This window comes from Rattus norvegicus, chromosome 16 (assembly GCF_021556685.1).
Source record: "Rattus norvegicus strain SHRSP/BbbUtx chromosome 16, alternate assembly SHRSP_T2T, whole genome shotgun sequence".
In the NCBI taxonomy this organism is placed as follows: domain Eukaryota; kingdom Metazoa; phylum Chordata; class Mammalia; order Rodentia; family Muridae; genus Rattus; species Rattus norvegicus.
In genome coordinates this window covers 2,743,547-2,759,706 of record NC_141549.1, presented here as the reverse complement: position 1 = coordinate 2,759,706, position 16,160 = coordinate 2,743,547, and the positions used below count along the sequence as shown (strand labels likewise).

Sequence of the window (16,160 nt, the reverse complement as noted above, 5' to 3'; positions counted from 1 at the left end):
TAGCTCAACAGTAAAAGGAGCATCTACAAAAGCAAAATGATAGGACTGGGAAGGTAGCAGAGTCAGGACTGCGTGGTGGTGCAGGCTTGTGATCAGTGCTAGGGAAGTTGGGGCGGGTAGATTTCGGGCTTGCTGCTCACCCAGCCTAGCCTGCCTTGGGTCCCAGTGAGAGCACTGTACGAAGCAAGGTGAATGGCTCCTGCGGAGTAAATGACACTTGTGGGTGACCTCTGCTGTCCACACCCCCCAACACACACACAAGAAACAAGTGAGGACTTGATAAAAAAGTTTAGTTTGCTCTTTTTCTTTTTTCTTTTTTTCGGAGCTGGGGACCGAACCCAGGGCCTTGCGCTTGCTAGGCAAGTGCTCTACCACTGAGCTAAATCCCCAACCCCTAGTTTGCTCTTAAATTACCTATCTGGATGAAAGATTTATAACTAGGATATATGTGTGCACGTGTGTGTGTGCATGCGTGCGTGCGTACCTGAGTAGAGACAACTCCAGACAACTCCATGGTTAATAAGCATGCGAAAAACCAAGACTTCGAACTATATCCTAAACCTGTATAAGTCATATGGTTTCAGAGAGATTTTATGTAATTTTCAATTGAAAGTAATTTTTAAAATTGAATTAAAATGATTACATCATTCCCCCTCCTCTGCTGCTCCCCTACCCAGTTCACAGCTTTCTCTTCTTTAACCACTGGAAACAGGCATAGAAACACATGTAATGCCAACCTCTGAGTCAGTTTAGGTTTTGCTGCATGTACGTGTTTCTAGAACTGACCACTTGGTATTGAGTAACCAGAGGCCATCCCTGGGGAAGACTGATTTTGCCCACTTTGGCTTGTAGGTCTTCATGTATGTGTGAAGCCTAGAGATTTCCCCATCTTCGTTGGGATGTCAACTATTGTTGGAATTGTTCATGTTTTCTTAAGACGGCCATGTTGAGATTTCGTGGGTGTAGCTTCCCTGTCTTAGCTAGAAAACACACTTAGAGTAGTCTTTTTCTTACTCCTCTGGCTCTTAAAATCTTCCCATCCTGCCCTACCCCTTCTTTGGTGTTACCTGAGCCTTAGCTATAGACTGTATTATACTGTAGATTTAGGTGTTGTGTTCTACACGCATCAGTCAGATGGTTGACAAGTTGTGTCTTTCTGTAATGCTTTCTGTTGCTTCACTGATGATCAGTGAGACCCATACTTACCTATGGGTACAAGGATGAGTATTTAGAATACACTTAGGAACTACACTGGTTTAGGAAAGTGATAGTTGTAGATTCTCTAAGATCCGTATCTTGTTGACCATATGTAGTTGACTCGGTTTACCATAGCAAGCATGACTTCCCTCCTGTTGAGTGGGCCTTGAATCCAACTAGACAGCTGTTGGTTACTGCCAAGATACCAGTGCCACTACTGCGCCTTTAGGAGCGTGCTGCTGTGATGGCCGTTGTGGCATCGAGCTGCACAGGACCATTGGTTGTAATCCCTTAGCAGCTCATATATTGCCCTCCTGTATTATGAAAGCTAGTCTTCAGGGAGGAGGCTTTCAGGTCAGCTCACGTCCTCCAAGAGTATGGTGTTGTCAGCAATATGGACCTAGCTTCTGGGACACAGCCCTGTACTGTCTGGGTAGTCTGTTGAGCTCTCTTGACCAGCAACTTCAGAGGAGGTTTCTTGGGTTTGGTATTAGCGGTTTTGTTACGTAATTTAAGGTTCTTAGTGAGGGTAGTATGATCCCAAGTGTTGTAACTTCATTTAAACTACATACATTTGTATACACATATACTCAGGTGTAATTTTGGATAAATAGGATACTTGTAATACTTACTAAATAATGATTCCCTTCTCCCTCCATCTGTACTTTCCCCATTCCTCTCCACTTGAAGCCCCCTTTCCCATTTTCCTGCGTTACTTGCCATTGTTCTCAGTACCCTCACCCCACCCCCACAGCCCTGCTCATTTTCCTAGTTTCTGCAGCTTACCAGTTCTCAGCCGTCCTGACGCTGCGACCCTCTAATGCAGTTCTTCATGTTGTGGTGACACCCAATCACAGAATTATTTTGTTACTACTTCATGACTGTAATTTTGCTAGTGTTGTGAATCATATGATAAATATCTGATATATACAACATTTGACATGTGACCGTGGGGCTCACGCCTCACAGGTGGGGAACCGCCACTCTAGGTTATATATATTCTCATCTAAAGATCTGGAGCTAGGAAGCACAGCATTTGTCTTTCTGGTCTGAGTTACCTCACACATAATAGTTTCTAGTTCATCCATTTACCTGCACATTTCATGACTCAAGATTCCAGTCCCAGCCTCCCTTCCTTTCTTCCTTACAGCCAAATAGTATTTCATTGTGTATACGTACCACATTTCATTCTCTGTCTGTCAAAGGCCATTTCTCAACTATTGTGAACATGGGTGAGCAAGAGCCTGTGAAGTTGGGTGTTGATTTGACTTGTTTTGCTGTTTTTATTCTTGGAAGATCTATGCAATCACAGAATAGTCTTTCCCCAAATTGTATTTTTATAGACAGCTTTAAGTGAAGAATCTAAGAAAATATTTCCTTTCTGTGTCCTGGGGCGCCTTACCATCTACGAGTGTATGTTTAAAACACAATTCTGAGGTCAGAGCTCATCTCCTTAGTAGTGTGGTCAGAGTCTTGGCTTGACAGTAGTGCTCCTCCTAGGGAGGGCCACCTTCCTGGGTTAGGTCTGTGTAAGTAACTTGGTAAAGTTTACACTGTGGAGGCCTCACTTCAGTTGGCTGCTGACTTGTTCAGGAAGCAGGGCTGTTGGAGTCCCCTTGCATCACTGTTAAACAGGAGCAGCAGAGAAAATGGATTGAAGAGTTGAATAAGCAAGTAGAAGATGACCAGCAAAGAAAAGCAGAAGAAAAACTGATATATTCAAAGGTACTTGGGACCTAAAATTCCTAGTCTTTACTCACACGAACTTAGATTCTGAAATTACTTGACAAATTATACATATGTCTTTAAGAAACTGCTTTCTCTGAATGCACTTAGTGTAGTTTTACATAGCTTTTTAAGACTTTAGAACTGCATTTAAAAACCATTTCGTAAGGCAGTTATCTAATTATACACGGAACCAGAACAAAACAATTTTCTTAGTTTTTATGATGCATTTACTACTGGATTTCTTTTAAAATATTTTTCAAGATTTTATCCCCTTTTATTTGTCTGGGTGTTTTGCCTGCACATATATCTGCACCAATGTATATAGTGCCCAAGGAGGCCAGAAGCGGGTGTAGTAGGACTAGAGTAACAGGCAATTGCTGAGAGAGCAGCCAGGGCACTTAATGACCGAGCCACCTCCAGCTCGTCAGTGGTGACTCTCAGGTGGTTTGGTGTTTATAATTCTGTTCGGGAATAGTCAAAAGGTTCTGAGCATTTCCTGTTTGTCACTGTTAGGGTGAGGAGCATGACAGATGGGCAGTGCATTTTGATTCATTCAAGAGTCATCCTGGTTCTCAGTCTCGACTGTCCTCTCAGCTAACACCCCAACACCTGGAGTCACTCTGCGTGTCTCCCGATACTCAGGAGCTGGCTGATGTCAGCAGTGTTGACACACCTCCACCTGCAGTCCAGGTGAAGCCTTCAGAGAAAGAACAAAGAGCCAGGCCTGTCATGGATATGTCTGTGTCACACGGTCAGAAAACAAAGTAAGTTGGTTCTCAGTGTTGATTCCTTTAAGAAAGTGTGCTGGAATAGAACTGTCCCTGTGTCCAGTTGGTTTCAGTTTAGCAGTCGTCTTAGAAACAGAGATGCTTAGCAGATGTTGCTGAAACAAAAACTGGTCAACCTTGTAGAGTTTTGAGTAACTACTGTGTTTCTTCACAGCTTTCTCCGTTCGATGACTGCACTCTTAGATCCAGCACAGATTGAGGAGCGGGAAAGACGCCGACAAAAACAACTAGAACACCAGGTATTATGTTGTAAAACATTTTGTGTTTCCATAGTGTGCCTCACATTGTAAAACATTGCTCTCTGTCTTACTAAGTCATGAACATGGCCAGCATACACCTAAGTAAAGGAAAGTTTCATTTTTAACCCCAGACAAGCTTTAATGTAGTATAGGTTGGTCTTGAACTTGCTTTGTAGCCAAGACTGACATTTAATTCATTTTCCTGTCTCCACTTCCCAAATCCTTGATTTTAAAGCATACAGTACCACACCGAGCTGGAACTCCTGATATATATTTTCAACCTGGGTCCAGTTATATCATACTGTAAATCCAGTCTCTTGACACAACTGGCGTCATATTAGGATTAAGCCTGGGGTGAGGACCAGGCAGTACTATTACCATGCTGTCTGCCTTCAGGTGGGGCCTTTAAGTGAGGTTGTGGTGAATGTGGCTTTGTGCTATCATTAAATATTGACAACTTCCTCAGTTTCTTTAAGGTCTCTGAAAGAAAACATTAAGAAATCAAAGTAGACTTCTGACAGTGCAATCTAGTAGAATATAAGGCAAAGATTGAAACTCATTTCAGGCTGACATTAGAGGGACTTCATGGTCTGAGTGACTTTTTGATAGTTCTCCTCCTCTGAAGACAGAGAGAGGTGGGGGCAGAGGGAGTATTTTAAAATGAGCTCTCACCATGTTGCTCAGATGTAGCTCAGATGTTTTCTTACCTAAGACTTCTAAGTAGCAGGGGCCACATTCAGCAAGATAAGCACTCAGCATGCAACACTGCCCAGCACAGATAGGCACTCAGTGTGCAGCCTGCATTCATCTTAAACATTTCATATGACTAATGAGGGCCAGCTAATCTTCTTGAACGCAGTGAAAAGCTGAGGGCTTCTCCCATCTCTCAGGCTGCTTGCTGAGGGAGGTTATTTCTTTCGTTGATTCTCTGTGATACACAGGCTAAGCCAGCACAGTAAGCACAGTTCTCCACACTCTGTGTGTCTGACTGATAAACTGTACTCTCATCGGCAAAGCCAGTGCTGCATGCATTTTTACTTGTGGCTTATGATTATTTCTCACTAGAAAGCAATCACGGCTCAGGTAGAAGAGAACCGCAGGAAGAAGCGGCTGGAGGAAGAACAGAGAAGGAAGGAGGAGCAGGAGGAGGAGCTGCGCTTGGCAAGGGAGCGGGAGGAGATGCAGAGGCAGTACGAAGAGGACATTCTGAAGCAGAAACACAAAGAAGTAGGTGTTCGTGGCATCCGAGCAAAGAAGAGGCTGAAGGTCTGTGTTTTGAATTACGCTGCTACATGCACAGACATGACAGCCTTGGCCAGGTCATACTCCTCACATGGTCCAGGCCTCAGATGCTGCATGGTTGGCCTGTTAAGGGGAGGTGGTCAGGGTGAATGCAGCACCAACCTTCCTGTGATCTGGATAGCAGATGCATGGAACCTACTGATAATTCTAGTTATTGGGCTCAACAGGTAAGCGCTCTTGGCCCCCAGTACCTGGAACTCACGTGCCAGGAGAGGACTCTTAAAGTTGACGTCTGACCTCTGTATACACACTGCGATGCAACCATCACCACCTCCCCACACCCCTAAATAAATCTAAAGTAATAATGACTCTAGATGTTAAAAAAAAAAAAGAAAAAAGAAAAAAAGAAAAGTAATGACTGGCTGGGATTGCTGATGAAATTCCTTGCTGTGTTAGAGGTCTCTTTGGGCTCAGTAACAGCCCAAAGAGTTCATGTCTCACTGTCTAGCAAAACCCTCCATTACTGATTCACACAAGGTAGGTAGGGTGGTCCAGGGGCTGTGCCTGAAGCTGACCTAACAGCAGACCACCCAGTGATAATTCAGTTGTCAGCTTTCAAAACACAGAGTCTGCACTTCCTTGACTGTTTTCACTTGCAGCCTTTCAAAGATAAGAGGTGGAAAGGGGACATATGGCCTGCACTTCAGTTTCATTGAGTAGGCTGAGACAGCTAGGCATGGTGGCAGTGCTCGCCTGTAATCCCAGCATTTGGGAGTTCAAGGACAGCCTGGTGTACACAGTTCTAATATCTACAAAAAGAGTATGTTAGAATTGTAATCTCTAAAAGGCAAGAACTTTGCCCTGTTGACCGGTCTCCAGCAGGTACCTAGACCAGCATCTGATACGTAGGGAGAGCATGAGCGCTTGTACTCAGTGGAACGGTCACGTCATTGAATGCACTTGGTAATTGTTTTCCTATTTGTCCCTCTTGGTAGGAAATCATGACTCTAAAGACAAATGAGCTCTTCCACACAATGCAGCGAGCGCAGGAGTTGGCACAGAGGCTCAAACAGGAGCAGAGGATCCGAGAACTGACTCAGAAGGGGCATGATACATCCAGGCTGATTCAAAATCTCGGTGGTAAGGGACTAGTCAGAATTTTACTTAGTTTTTATTTTTAAGATGATTTTAAGTAGTTGCCTATTTTAATTCCTTAAAAACATATTAACTAAATATTTTTTAAAGAACTGAGTCTTTTCACCTAAACCATCCTTAATAATTTAGAAAGCTGTCCTGAAACATTAAACTTTGCAGTATTTTTTCCATAGAAATTTTCAGTCATCCTGAAATAGGTAACGTGTACTTTAATATGCATTCTTAGATTTTTTAAATTCAGCAAGTCTAGAACACAGGTAATTTTTCATAATAAGTTTAAGCAACCATCTTAAATCTCACCTTGCAAAAGTGTTACTACGGTTCATGGTGATTACATCAGAGTCTTCAGTTTACTTTCACCTTTCAGTGCAAGTCCGCTCTATCCCTAGGCCACACATGGTCAGTACTCCTTAGCTGTGATTTTCAGGTCTGTTTCTCATTGCCATTTGACGCAGCACACGTGGACTGTAAGGCATCCACTCCCGTCTCCAGTTCACGAGACACCGAGGAGGCTGCTAATGACACACGTGCAGCTGCCACTTCAACAGCCTCTCCCAAGAAGGACACTGGCGTGCAGACAGGTATTCCAAGTGTTCCAAGTTCTGTTTCAGCACTTAAAACGAAGACCTCTGGTGGGTTTTAATTTGCCTTTGTGAAAAGGTCTCTTGTAACCAAGGGTGACCTAGAACTAATCTTTCTGCCTCCACCTGCTGAAGGCTGGGAGTCAAAGGCAGGTGGCACCATGCTGCTTTTATGTAATACTAGGAGACTGAACCCAAAGGTGCAGTGCATGCTAGGCAAGGGCTTTACCAAACTGAGCTGCTTGGTCCCTAGCTCAGAAACTTGAGGGTTTTAACAAAGGCGCCTCCTGCTTTTTATTTTTGGGTTTATTATGAGATCTCACATAGATATAAAATTTAAATTCTTTACCAACTTTTCTTTTATAGTTCAGGGATTTAGGGAACTTGGGCCTAAAACATTCTAGGCAAGCACTCCACTGGTGAGCCAAATGTCTAGACCAAATCTTAGTCATTTAAGGGACACTATTTGGTGCCTAAAAGCTCATGTAGACCAGACTGGCCTAGGACTCCTGGAAATTTTCCTGCCTCTGCCTTCCAAGTTCTACAGTTAAAGGCATACACCACCATGCCAGCTGTTTTGTGTTCTTTAACATGCTCATGTTGTTAGTATCACAATTTTAGAACCTTTTCAGCTATTCAAATTTATTTCCTATGGAAATGTTATAGAACACAACCAATTTGCATGTTATCCTTGCACAGGGGCCATGCTAATCTCATTCCAGTGTTACTGTGTGTGTGAGTTGGAACTGAGCACAGTACTCAAATGAGTAATTCAGTTACACTCTCCACTCTCTAGTTCATTTTGTCTTAGAAGATTTGTAGGTTTTGTACTTCTCTTATAACTGGAATTATGCCGTAAGTGGTCTGTCTCTTTTGTGTTTGGCTAACTGACTTTGAGCATGGTGTATAGGTTTATCCATGTTGTAGATATTATGATATAATCCCATTGACCCTCACTGTGAGTTATACTGGATTTTGCCTATGACTATGAACATTTCAGTTATTTCTATTTAGGACTACTGTAAATAGTGCCACTGAATTCTTACAAATTTTCTGTTCTTAGTTAGCAGAGAGGCGTTTGAATTTCCAGTTATGAGTAGGTGCCATTTTGGAAAGCTGCTGAAGTGTCACCCAAAGCCTGTCTCACTAGTAGTGTAGAGGAATTCTTATCCTCCCACGGCCTTGCTAGCACTTAGTTTCTGGTCTGCATCACCCCAGTGACTGACACTGCACATGCTTTCATGTCTGGTTTTACATTATTAAGAAAGGCAGTATTCATACTGGATCCCTGAACCGTTTTAAAAGGACTTGTTTTTAATTCGGTTTATATGTACAGGGGAGGGTGGGCTACGTGCAGGACTTAGGAGACCAGAAGAGGGTGTCGGACTTCCTGGAGCTGGAATTGTAGGCAAGTGGGTGCTGAGTGGTATTCCTTACACTTAAGTGCTGAGCCAGTTTGGCCACTGGACTTGGGAGACTTTTGAGGCAAGTTCCCCAGCGGCGTCTGTAACTCTTCATCCCAGGAAACCCTTTTTGTTTCATTTTCTCAGTTCTGTGAAGTTGTTTTATCTTTTCCCAGTTCAGTTGGCCTTCCTGTTAAGTAGTTATGGCTCCTGATGATCCTATACTAACTTCTAGTGCTAAGTCAAGAGAAAACATTGTCCAAGCCACTCTGGAGTCAGATAGGTTCAAACTCAGAATACCCACCTAACACGGTGCCCAGACTTTTCCTGGCGAGATGCAACATATCTCACCCCAAAAATGAAGCACAAGGGACCAGAGTAACAGTTGCACCCATGTTCTGTTGGTGAACTGTGATCGTTATTGAGGTTACTAACAGGATTATGGGTGAGAAGTTTCTGTTGAGGAGTAGGGATAACTCAAAAGCAGCTGCACTACCAAGAAGCCCTCCCCCCAAAACCACTGTCCACCTTGAACGCTACAACCTAGACCTCCCTGCAGAACAGCTGGTCTGTCTCCTCCTCCAGCAGGTGTTCCTTGTCTTTCTGTGTAAGGGTTCCTCAAGAGTCTTCCAAGATACTTCTCTCAGACATGTGCCTTTATTGTTATTATTAAACCTCCCGAGGCTCAAGAGCCTCTCTTCTGGAGTAAACAGCCATCAAACATCACTATTTTCTCCAGTTACTTGAGATCTTAATTTAGTAGGCCAAACGAGCCGCAGTTCACACGGAGATATGGTTCAAGTGTAATGGGCATTGTGGTATTTGTGGTGCCACTGAAAGGTACTCATCACACTCAGTGGCAATGTAAGATGCTGAACCTGTTGTAGAAAAGTTTTTGCAGCATCTAAAATAAAAACCAAGAAAACCTAGGTCTTCCTAAGTACTAGAAACTCGGGTTCACAGCAGCATTACTTGGGTTGCCTCTAACTTGTGTCTGTGAAGATAAACATTAGACATGCCTTATGTAGTGGAATTGGCATAAGCCTGACATGTACCTAACATGGTTATAAACTTTGAGAACTCCATGTTCGTTAAATAAGCCAGTCTATCACTTTTAAAATCTCTCAATTTTTGATATGGTGTCTGGGCTTGACTGGAACTTGCTCTCTGGAACTTTGTAGATCAGGCTGGTATTGAACGTGTTTCAATCCTCTTGCTTCTGCTTGGAATTGCCTGCTGGGTGTATGGCACTGGGCTGTTTATACGGGCCATTTGGAGTAGTCATTCTAGAACATCAAAGCAGAATAGTGGTTACAAGCCTCTAGGGGATAGTTAACAGTTCTTTCATGGGTTTAGCTGCATGGAGGACTACATTCTTAGGGATGGAAGGATACACAGCAGGTAAAAGTGATTGCCACCAAGGCCAAGGACCTGAGTTCCCTCCTTGGTTCCCCGAATGGCACAAGGAACCAACCTTCACAAGTTGTCCTTTGACTCCCGTGCATGGTGTGGCACACCCTACTACCCCAGACATAAACCCAACTGATAAGTCATTAAATAACTGAGAAAAAAATTATTAGAAATTACGTATTTCGGGGTTGGGGATTTAGCTCAGTGGTAGAGCGCTTGCCTAGCAAGTGCAAGGCCCTGGGTTCGGTCCCCAGCTCCGAAAAAAAAAAAGAAAAGAAAGAAAATTTTAAGAAAAAAAAAAAAGAAAGAAAGAAATTACATATTTTACCATGTCTTTAAAATTAATCATTTGTAATTTTTATTTAGATGACGTAAACTTAGGAATTTTCAATGATGGGCTACCACACTGTGGGTCAGTAACAGAGTGGGGAGTCAGAAACCTTTCTTCTCCAGAGATTTCTGCAGAATTCAGTGGACAGACTGGCATTAGGAAAGAGAAACAGGAACTAAGTATGGATAAAGGCACTCATTTAGACAAAGAGAACAGCTGGTATAACAACCGGTGCACTCAGCATAGGAGAACAGAGAAACAAACAAAACTCGTGAAGAAATGTCCTAAGAAGCCTGCCTGGAATATAAATAAGCCTCTCAAAAGGTATGTTCCTGCATCAGCGAAGTACCCTGCACATCTCCAGAAGGAGAAAGAGGAAAGAAAAGTAAGAAGGCAGATGGAGCTGCTTCACTTAGTGCAGAGAAACGATCCTGAGACTCTCTCCCAAAACAACGGCGCTTCACCAGACATTTTTGTTTCATCTCACCGAGAAGCTGAGTCAGAAATGAGGTTGCATCTTCTCAAAAAGGTAAAGCTCCTTTATTTCAGTGTTTCAGAATTCACAGTAACCCAAATCCTTGTTTTCAGAAGGCCATGGTTCATCTAAAGTTGGTTACAGAAAATATGTCAGAGGTCAGAGGAAGACAGCCATGCTTGTTGTATGAACTGTGTGCTGTAGCCAGCTGTGTCAGAGACTGTGTAGCCCCAAAAGCCAAAGGAAAAAAATCATACATATATCAAATGAAATACTAATTAGATATAAAGAAAAATGAATTCAACCCTGCCTCAAACAAGAAAAAAAACCCAAACAACAAAAGTGAAATCATGAAATTTGTAGGGGAATTGGTGGGTCTGGAAAGTATGTTGAGTTAACCCAAACTTAGAAAGGGGAAAAACAAAAAACCCAAAGATGAGATTCTCACTTATATAAGGGTAGGTGATGAAGGATGAAATGTAGGCAGAAAGACACACGAATCCTCAAAGAAGATTAAAGCTTTTCCTTTTTTGGGGGTGGGGGGGGGGGGGGGAGAGGTGATAGACAAATAAAAAGGTGGTGGTCAAAGTGTAAAACCCCAAGCAGAGCTAGGTGAGGTGGGCAAGTCTGTAGTCCTGCATTTAGGAGGCAGCTGGAGTCTGAAATCAGCCTGGATAAGCTACATAGGAAGTTCTAGAGATGCTGTCTTAGAAAACAACACAACAGAACTCCAGAGTGGCCACCCTAACAGATGTCCCTCCAATGGAGTTCTGGGCTGACCAAGAGTTTTTGAGTACCTGTATGAGGTTTTGTGAGTTAATTAAAAGAAAACTCATATATTAATAGAAAGAGTTACTGGCCTGGCCCTGGGACTATGCTTTATTTTATACAGCACCTCTTTATGTCTGAGAAGTTGGTGAGGTGCCTGCCACAAAGCCTGATGACCTGAGTCACTAGGGCAAAAACAAGTCCTCTAAGCTGTCCTCTGACTTCCATGCACACACTGAACACATGCATGAGCACACACATACCAAGTATTTTAGAGTGGTTGGGGACATGTGCAAACGTTACTTACTCCATTTTTGCTTGTACTGTCCATCTTTAAGGTAGAAGAACCTCTGGAAACCTCGGTTAGTAAAGAAAGGTATGTGTATTACTTCCTTAGCTGCTTAGTGCTGCTTTGTGGGAAACAAGATCTGGGTGACAGCTCCATATGCAGATGAAGGCAGTAACAGCAGAGGTATGGCTTTCATTGACTGGGTTTTCCATATCTATTAACAGTGGAATAGGCACTTAGCTTAGATAAATCAGATAGGGAAATAGATTGGTGGATTTTTTTTTTAATTCAGTTAATTAGGTGGGAAGTTTAGACCAGTCAATTACTTTTTATTCTTCATTTTTGTGCAGATAGTTTGAGACTGGTCTCAAACAGTAACTTTAGTTCAGATAGCACAGGCGTCACTTTCATATAGAGAGAAATGAGGTTGAACCCACCTAACACTGATGACTCTTAGAATCTACCAACTCCTCCACCCCCATTGGAGTGTGTATGTATGTGTAACACTGCTATATACAGTATTCCTTCAGGTAGACCATGCACATCTTGAATGAACTGCAATGTAATCACGTATGTTTAAAACATGCAGTTTCTAGAGGCCAGAGATTGCTCAGTAGTTATGAGCACTGGTTGATCTTCCAGGGAACCTGGGTTCAGCTGTCAACACCCACATGGTGGCTCACAACCATCTGACTCCAGTTTTAAACATGCAATTTTTTATTAAAGTTTGTTTTTTTTAAATAGGTTTCAGACATCGCCAGCAGTAAAAAGCAGAACTCAACAAACTCAGAGTAATATATTACACTTACCACCAAAAAACAGTGACTATGAAAAAGAGACTCTGACCTTAGGAGATGGTCATACTAAATTGTCAGATGAGAGGTCTGAGCCATCCCATTTTATTCCCTATGTTCGAACAAATGAGATCTATTACCTTGATCCAGACGCACCCTTGTCTAGGCCTTCAACTCAGGACAACCAATACCAAAAATCTCATGGTAAGCAAACAAGCAAAGCTGAGTGACCTCCCAACCCTTAATTTGCTTCAGTATTCATGTATTCCTTAACTGACTCCTAGTGATCTGTCTGTCCTTCAGATTGTGGTGGAGGACAAGAGCTATTTGACTCCGACCATATCAGGGATCCACTCCTTAATCCTAAACTGGTGAAAAGCAGGGACCGCCAGCAGGCCATCCTTAGAGGGCTTTCAGAGCTAAGACAGGTAGGTACTCTTCACCAAGGTACTGTTTTTACATGTTTGTTCTCTTTATGGTGGCAGTGTTTGTATCCCAGTTTCTAGCAGTTATGTTCTCAATTGCTATATTGAAGAAAAATCAAAAGAACCTTTTCTCTTGAACTTGCTCTCAAACCACCATTTCTCACCTGTACAATCAACATTTGGGAAGCAATCCTAGTCTAAGCTACATACAGTAGTCCTGACAATCAAAGTCCCGAGACAGTTTGCATATTAAGACAACTTTTATTTAAAAATATGTACATTTAAACATCAAAACACAATAAAGTGCTAAAACCAAGAAACAAATATACAATTATGCTTTAATGAATTTTAACCAATATGGTCCATTTTTTAAAGTTAAGAACAGAAGAGATCTGTTCAAAGAATGAAATTATACACCACTTTCCTCCTAGACTCATTCCTCTGATTTTTGCATAAGCTTTCACTACTTTTTTACACAGGCAAAAATAAAACTTAGTGATGTGCTAAACCTATCCTGGGGCTATTACACTGTACTTGGGGGACATGTAGCTGTTTGTTGCTTACCCTTTATTGCCTTCCTAAGCTAGAAAGCCAACCCTGCTCCGACACCATCCACTGGTGTCCCTGCTTACTTGAGCTCAAGACTCAGCCTGGGTAAACTCATACACAGGAGCAAAAGGAAGGAATGTGGTGTTAACGCTTCACTTCCCCGCAACCCTTATGCTGTTCAGCAGAGCCAAGACAGACACCGGGAATGTTAAGACTTTTACTGTGTCTTCTCATGATCTTAAGAGCACTTGAGAGTAGATTTCATTTTAGAAATTCAGTTGTGGTAAACAACAACAAAAAAATTATCCCTGTTGTTTCATAGTAGAAAATACTCAAGCTAGACAACACCCAAATGAGAAAGAAGGTCCATTGCAAGAATTACTGAAAAAAGGAAAAAAACAAAAAACAAAAAAACAAAAAACCAAGCTATGTCTAATAACAGTTCTATCCTGAGTTCAGTAATATTTTGTATCATGGATTAAGATGAATATGAAAGAGAAAAATATTTAAGTTAGTTATATACCTTCACTAAAATATCAATGTGATTGCAGGGTCTTCTCCAGAAACAAAAGGAGTTGGAAACGAATCTCATACCCTTAACTGCAAACCAAGAAGATAATTTTAGTTCTTCGTTTTAAATATGCTCACCATGCAACTGCATTTCTCAAGCACCCAATGAAAAACTTCACATTATGTAGTGAAATGATGTATTTTCTAAATACAATAAAAAAGTTTATAGTTTAAAAAAAAAAATCTTTGTCGTATTAGGGTGTAAGAGCATTTTCTTTCTACTTACCACAGTAGAATCTGGAGATTCCTGACCTGTTTCACAGCATTCCTTCAGACCTAACTAGGTTGCTCGTTTGTTCTGTTAGAAGTTCTCTTAGGGCATGAAAAGTACTATTAACACAAAGATAGACTGCCAAAATAATACAAATTCATTTCATTCTGGTTTTACTCTTCTGTGAATTTGGTTTTCATCGTATTGAAGTGGAGATTCTAGTTGTCACAATTCTGAAGTTAGCATTAGTAACAGTAGACAAGAAATGTATGTATCTCCACCATATACTTTTTGTATACATTTATTTAGTATAGCACTAAAGTACCACCTAGTTCTAATTAAAACCATAAGCCCTATTTTTAAAAGTTCATTTAACTAAAGGATCACACAAAATAGTATTTATCGAAGATCTCAAAAAGTTGACCAAAATTTAAGTGAAGCAATTTTTTTCATAGCTAAACCTAAAGATTGAGAAAATGTTACTTGGTATTATGTACCCAAAATGCAATTGTACTGTTAGGTATAGCTTGAGGTACTGAGCCAAAATCCTATAAATATTTACACTGCTGGCTTTTATACCTGTGTAAAAACACTATACAAAAGCTTTAATCAAAATAAATAGTTGACATTTCAGCAAAATTAGTTATCATCTGACATTAAAGAAAGTCATTACTATTTACCATTCTTTTATAAACATCAAATTTTACATATAAAACAGACTTCAATTTGAAGCCCAAGCACAGGTAACATACATAAAACTCAAAGCTAACATGGGATAATTTGATTACAATATGTCAAAAATATATATTTCAATTTTCAGATGCTTGAAATGTTTGTTATAGGTCACCATGATTTAAATAAACAGGAAAGAAAAAAAATTTCAGAAAGGCCAAGAAATTTGTTTATAAATCATCAATTCACTTTTAAGAAATTGAAAAAAGTCCACAACAGCCTTTTTTTTTTTAATTGCTGTAATTTCTCTTTGAACACATCCTTAACTTAGTGGAGATTTCTCTGTATCCAAGTTTTTATAAGCAGATAAAAAGTAATTTTCATTTTCTTGAGACTGAGTTGATGAAAGGGCATATGGTGTCCCCAGAAACGTCTGATGCGTGAGAACATTAAAATGACTAAACTGATGGGACATTTTTAATTGATTTTGGTAAGCCTGAAAGTCGCTATACGCATCTTGCTCTGCTGAATTGCTGTTCTCTCCTTCAGAGCGTACTCTATCAATAGGAGCTCTTTCGTCACAATCAATTAAATAAGTCTGATCTTCTAATAAACTGGTTTGCACATCAAGAGATGACTGCAATTCAATCTGAATATTCTTTTTTTGATCTGTTCCACTTGATCCTTTGGTCTCTCTCGCCAATATTTCTGAATGAACATTGCTGAATACTTCTATATGTGAGATTTCATCCCCTGAATCCAGAGACATATCCTCTTCATCCTTTTCATCGTTTTCTAAAAGAGCTACATTTAAAAAACAAAAAGCCCTTCTCTATTGTAATACACAGTTAGTTTAGTTTGAATTATACACTCACACATACAGTGCGTCAGGGTCTGCCAAGTCCACCATCCCTCAGAGCTGGGTCTTCTGCCACAAGGTCACTTAGTCACCCCCACACTAGGTGTGGGTGTCCAGACAATCCGATGCTAAAAGCTTCTGCGAAATGTGTTCACGGTTAATGTTGGGAAATCCCAACTCCCAGCTCCAAAGGGGTTAATGTCAAAACAGCATCTAAAGTTATACGGTAATTCAGTATTTCGTAAGACAAATATAAAATAAAACTTCTGACATGTTCACTGAATTACTAAACTGGTTAGCTCTACTGAATGCTTAGTAATCTCTGCTTTTCATGAAAAATAATTTAAGAACAGCTTTTATTTTAAAGTCTGGAACCAAGCAGAGGCCACCTCACAGAAGACTGAAGGTAAGATACTCTCTCACTACTTAAGATAGTAAACTAGCACATACATCTAAAGACCTTTGTAGCCCAAC

The 16,160-nt window shown here is 41.0% G+C and overlaps 2 protein-coding genes across 66 annotated transcripts in view; one reads left to right on the top strand and one right to left on the bottom strand.

The window, feature by feature from the left end:
* Window positions 1–14,127, top strand: part of Ccdc66 (coiled-coil domain containing 66) — a 31,997-nt gene extending 17,870 nt beyond the window's left edge. For 6 of the 52 annotated variants that reach the window (XM_087588050.1, XM_087588051.1, XM_087588049.1 and 3 more), the window contains 11 exon segments: window positions 2,791–2,922; window positions 3,439–3,689; window positions 3,868–3,952; window positions 5,018–5,179; window positions 6,190–6,334; window positions 6,805–6,930; window positions 10,110–10,603; window positions 11,656–11,693; window positions 12,351–12,604; window positions 12,704–12,828; window positions 13,926–14,127. In XM_087588050.1, coding sequence (XP_087444176.1) covers window positions 2,791–2,922; window positions 3,439–3,689; window positions 3,868–3,952; window positions 5,018–5,179; window positions 6,190–6,334; window positions 6,805–6,930; window positions 10,110–10,603; window positions 11,656–11,693; window positions 12,351–12,604; window positions 12,704–12,828; window positions 13,926–14,012 — 1,899 coding nt within the window. In that variant the 3' untranslated portion in view covers window positions 14,013–14,127. 52 annotated transcript variants of the gene reach the window in all.
* The window catches only part of Tasor (transcription activation suppressor), a 59,474-nt gene continuing 53,391 nt past the window's right edge, over window positions 10,078–16,160 (bottom strand). For 3 of the 14 annotated variants that reach the window (XM_087589089.1, XM_087589093.1, XM_087589091.1), the window contains one exon: window positions 13,067–15,899. In XM_087589089.1, coding sequence (XP_087445215.1) covers window positions 15,844–15,899 — 56 coding nt within the window. In that variant the 3' untranslated portion in view covers window positions 13,067–15,843. 14 annotated transcript variants of the gene reach the window in all.